The sequence below is a fragment of the Selaginella moellendorffii genome, unplaced genomic scaffold (assembly GCF_000143415.4).
Source record: "Selaginella moellendorffii unplaced genomic scaffold, v1.0 SELMOscaffold_554, whole genome shotgun sequence".
Classification (NCBI taxonomy): domain Eukaryota; kingdom Viridiplantae; phylum Streptophyta; class Lycopodiopsida; order Selaginellales; family Selaginellaceae; genus Selaginella; species Selaginella moellendorffii.
In genome coordinates this window covers 1-4,408 of record NW_003314807.1, presented here as the reverse complement: position 1 = coordinate 4,408, position 4,408 = coordinate 1, and the positions used below count along the sequence as shown (strand labels likewise).

Sequence of the window (4,408 nt, the reverse complement as noted above, 5' to 3'; positions counted from 1 at the left end):
AAGTCCCTTGCCGAGTCCGAGAAGTCCAGCAGCGCCAGTGAAGAGGCCTTGATTGTTGTGCCCGCAGCCGATGGCAACCGAGTTGACAGCGTTGGAACCGAAGGAAAGAGTCTCGGTGGAGAACTCACCGACAGTGAAGGAGCCATCGCCGTAAGAGACCTGGTACAGGCACTGGTTCCTCCGGCAGCCGCGGATCAAGAGCTGCTGGCACAGCGAGCTCCCGCAGGTGATGGACTGGAAAGTCGAGGAGAAGGAAGGATTGAACAGAGGGTCCGTCTGGCCGTAGCAGCTCTGGCAAGGCAGGCATTGGAGCCAGAGAACATCGCTTCCGGTGTCGGCAACCATGTTGACGGTTCGCGGAGGTGTTCCGACTCCGAGAGAGACGAAGTACTCGCCACTGCCGTCGGAGAGGCCGGATCGCAGCGGCGTCTCGAAGTCCTGCTGCAAGAAGGGGTTGGTGTTCTTGAGGGGATTCGTGAGGCTCGACTTTGGGATCCCGGCGACTCCGAGGCTGATCCGGGAGGAGATGGACAGGAGGCGGAGCTCGTCACGGTGGAGACGATTGCGGACGAGGCCGTGTACGGTGGCGTTGGCTGGGCGGTACGGTGAATCTGCCGAATCTCTGTGCATGAGACCGATTTGGAGACCACTGCTGACAGACTCTTCTTTTTCCTCCAGGCCTTGGGTGGAGGAGGAGGAGGAGCCGCGAGCTGGAGTTACGGGAGTGGGATTTCTTCCGAGGAAGAGAGCGTCGATGCTGATCTTGAGGTACTCTTTGTCGCTGCTGCTAGCTCTGGATTCCACCGAAGTGACCACCAGGCTGAGAATGCAGACGAGCGCAGCTAGAGCCATCGTCGCCCCTGCGAGACAAAGATCGATCGATCAAAGAAAGACGAAGAAGAGCAAGAAGCAATGCTAGGCACGACGACCCAATCAAGAATCCGAGGCATTTGGCACCGACTTACCGGCTAGAGGAAGCTCCGCGACACGATGAAGCTGCCCAAGTCCTCCAAATCTCTCGCCGAGCTCACGGTGCCGCGAGCATTCCCCGGGAATTCGAGAAGAACGCGACTAGAAAAGCGAGCCAAGGCCAAAGAAAAGGAAATTCCTGACAAAAACTCTGGAGCACGGGCAAGGAGGTGGAAGGAACACACAAGGATCGATCGGTCGAGAGATGGGCTATAACTCTCGCGAGAGTTAAAAAAAGAGCTCCTCCCTCTCAGAGATGGAGGAGATGGTGAAAGAAAGAAGCAAAGCAAGCTCGTGATACCTGTGAGCAAAGAGGCCACATTTATACCATATGGAACAAAAGAGAGAGGGAAAAGTGGGAGCACAGCACAGTAGCCAGCAGCAGCAGGAACAAGGCAGGCGGGCGGATTATTATAGTCAAATAAACTCGATAATTAAGACGCAAAGCTAATCTACAAAGAAAAAAAAAACAGAGGAAAACACGACTCTAGATGCTCTCTAAAGTTCAAAAGAGTTTGAGAAGTTAAACTCACTGTTCTTCGTCCCCAATTTGGATCACTTTTTTTACCACTGTGCATGGTAGAAAAGCTGGGATTTTTACATGCAGCCAACCCGCTTCTCACCTGCCTATAATTAAGAAGCACAACGAAGAAGAACACGTCCAGTTTTAACCGATATATTAAATGATCGATGATCGATCTCTCCCCCTGTTTGGTAAGGTAGCTAAGGTTTTTCTTTTAATTCTCGGTGGCGCCCATGATTCGATCCAATCGAGAGCTAAACTTGGAATGCGGCTCGAGAGACTCGCATCGCCAACCAAGCTTTTTTTGGGCGGGCCAAAGTTTTCCAAGCTTCTTGGAAGGATCAAACAAGAGGGGATTTTCTTACTGCTCTTCCGTGAATTTAGTTTGAAGCGTCACAGGAGATGTGTGATTCTTGTTAGTTGGAGTAGCGATCTTGCTATTTAGATCCGAGGATTCGTAAGTTGGTGTTGGATCTTAAACAAATGCGCCGCGTACGGCATTAGAATCAGAACAATGCGCCGCGTACGGCAGTAGACCCAAGTAAATGCTCGCGTACGGCATTAGACCTGGTTACGGTGTCAAAAGACAAGTGAATAAATGAAGATGACAGGCCGTACGAGCATTTGTCTTCCATGTTCTTTCGCCAAACTCTCGTACGTAGCGATCCAATGGATATTCTCTCCGTCCACGTCAGCGCACGATATACTAATGAGCAAAGTTTTTGCTCTGGCCTAGGGCTTTGGCTGGAGCTGCGATGGCGCTTTCGATCGGCCGGCATTGCGCGCGCTCGCGATCGCTCCTCCGGAGGCTCTACTCGTCCTCGGCCGATGCCGCGCCGGATCTTCCAGCTCTTCAAATGCCGGCTTTCGATCACGTCCCGCGGCCTTACGCCGGCCCCAGCGCCGAGGAAGTTCTCGAGCAGCGGAGGAAGTTCATGAATCCCGCGATGTTTCTCTACTACAAGAAGCCTGTGAGTGTGAATTTGTGTCTTTTTGATGGATCGATCGATCGCGGGCGTCTTGCAGCTCAATATTGTGGAAGGGAAGATGCAATATCTTTACGATGAGAGTGGAAAGAGGTACTTGGATGCGTTTGCTGGGATTGTCACTGTTTCCGTGGGTCATTGCCACCCAGAGGTTGTCCAGGCCGTGATCAAGCAAACCGAGCTCTTGCAGCACACAACCACAATCTATCTACACCATGCTGTCGCCGATTATGCTGAAGCTCTCGCGGCAAAAATGCCTGGAAATCTCAAGGTTCTGTGAAAAGTTCTATGTTCTTCTGTAAACTTCTATCTTTCTTTCCAGGTGGTTTTCTTTGTGAATTCTGGATCAGAGGCTAACGATATGGCAATGCTTATGGCTCGGCTCTACACTAAGTCGTATGATATTGTTGCTCTACGTAATGCCTATCACGGTATGAGCCCGTCTACCATGGGACTTACTGCCCATAGCACCTGGAAATATAACTCTCGAGAGTTTAAAAAAAGAGCTCCTCCCTCTCAGAGATGGAGGAGATGGTGAAAGAAAGAAGCAAAGCAAGCTCGTGATACCTGTGAGCAAAGAGGCCACATTTATACCATATGGAACAAAAGAGAGAGGGAAAAGTGGGAGCACAGCACAGTAGCCAGCAGCAGCAGGAACAAGGCAGGCGGGCGGATTATTATAGTCAAATAAACTCGATAATTAAGACGCAAAGCTAATCTACAAAGAAAAAAAAAACAGAGGAAAACACGACTCTAGATGCTCTCTAAAGTTCAAAAGAGTTTGAGAAGTTAAACTCACTGTTCTTCGTCCCCAATTTGGATCACTTTTTTTACCACTGTGCATGGTAGAAAAGCTGGGATTTTTACATGCAGCCAACCCGCTTCTCACCTGCCTATAATTAAGAAGCACAACGAAGAAGAACACGTCCAGTTTTAACCGATATATTAAATGATCGATGATCGATCTCTCCCCCTGTTTGGTAAGGTAGCTAAGGTTTTTCTTTTAATTCTCGGTGGCGCCCATGATTCGATCCAATCGAGAGCTAAACTTGGAATGCGGCTCGAGAGACTCGCATCGCCAACCACGCTTTTTTTGGGCGGGCCAAAGTTTTCCAAGCTTCTTGGAAGGATCAAACAAGAGGGGATTTTCTTACTGCTCTTCCGTGAATTTAGTTTGAAGCGTCACAGGAGATGTGTGATTCTTGTTAGTTGGAGTAGCGATCTTGCTATTTAGATCCGAGGATTCGTAAGTTTGGTGTTGGATCTTAAACAAATGCGCCGCGTACGGCATTAGAATCAGAACAATGCGCCGCGTACGGCAGTAGACCCAAGTAAATGCCCGCGTACGGCATTAGACCTGGTTACGGTGTCAAAAGACAAGTGAATAAATGAAGATGACAGGCCGTACGAGCATTTGTCTTCCATGTTCTTTCGCCAAACTCTCGTACGTAGCGATCCAATGGATATTCTCTCCGTCCACGTCAGCGCACGATATACTAATGAGCAAAGTTTTTGCTCTGGCCTAGGGCTTTGGCTGGAGCTGCGATGGCGCTTTCGATCGGCCGGCATTGCGCGCGCTCGCGATCGCTCCTCCGGAGGCTCTACTCGTCGTCGCCCGATGCCGCGCCGGATCTTCCAGCTCTTCAAATGCCGGCTTTCGATCACGTCCCGCGGCCCTACGCCGGCCCCAGCGCCGAGGAAGTCCTCGAGAAGCGGAGGAAGTTCATGAATCCCGCAATGTTTCTCTACTACAAGAAGCCTGTGAGTGTGAATTTGTGTCTTGTTGATGGATGGATTGATCGCGGGCGTCTTGCAGCTCAATATTGTGGAAGGGAAGATGCAATATCTTTACGATGAGAGTGGAAAGAGGTACTTGGATGCGTTTGCTGGGATTGTCACTGTTTCCGTGGGTCATTGCCACCCAGAGGTT

General features: G+C 50.4%; 1 protein-coding gene across 1 annotated transcript; it reads left to right on the top strand.

Annotated features, from left to right (window-relative positions):
* The first annotated feature begins 2,216 nt into the window (after positions 1-2,216).
* Positions 2,217-3,299, top strand: LOC9652914 (alanine--glyoxylate aminotransferase 2 homolog 1, mitochondrial). The gene is made up of 3 exons (XM_002994664.2): positions 2,217-2,463; positions 2,519-2,749; positions 2,801-3,299. Exons 1-3 carry the CDS (start codon positions 2,248-2,250, stop codon positions 3,014-3,016), a joined length of 663 nt encoding a protein of 220 aa, XP_002994710.2. The 5' UTR covers positions 2,217-2,247; the 3' UTR covers positions 3,017-3,299.
* Positions 3,300-4,408: the final 1,109 nt, after the last annotated feature.

Excerpts from the sequence above, each read along its gene's own strand:
- LOC9652914 (XM_002994664.2), top strand. The coding sequence starts at position 2,248 with ATGGCGCTTTCGATCGGCCGGCATTGCGCGCGCTCGCGATCGCTCCTC. Across the intron at positions 2,464-2,518 it reads TTCTCTACTACAAGAAGCCT|CTCAATATTGTGGAAGGGAA; the intron begins GTGAGTGTGAAT and ends GGCGTCTTGCAG. Across the intron at positions 2,750-2,800 it reads AAATGCCTGGAAATCTCAAG|GTGGTTTTCTTTGTGAATTC; the intron begins GTTCTGTGAAAA and ends CTTTCTTTCCAG.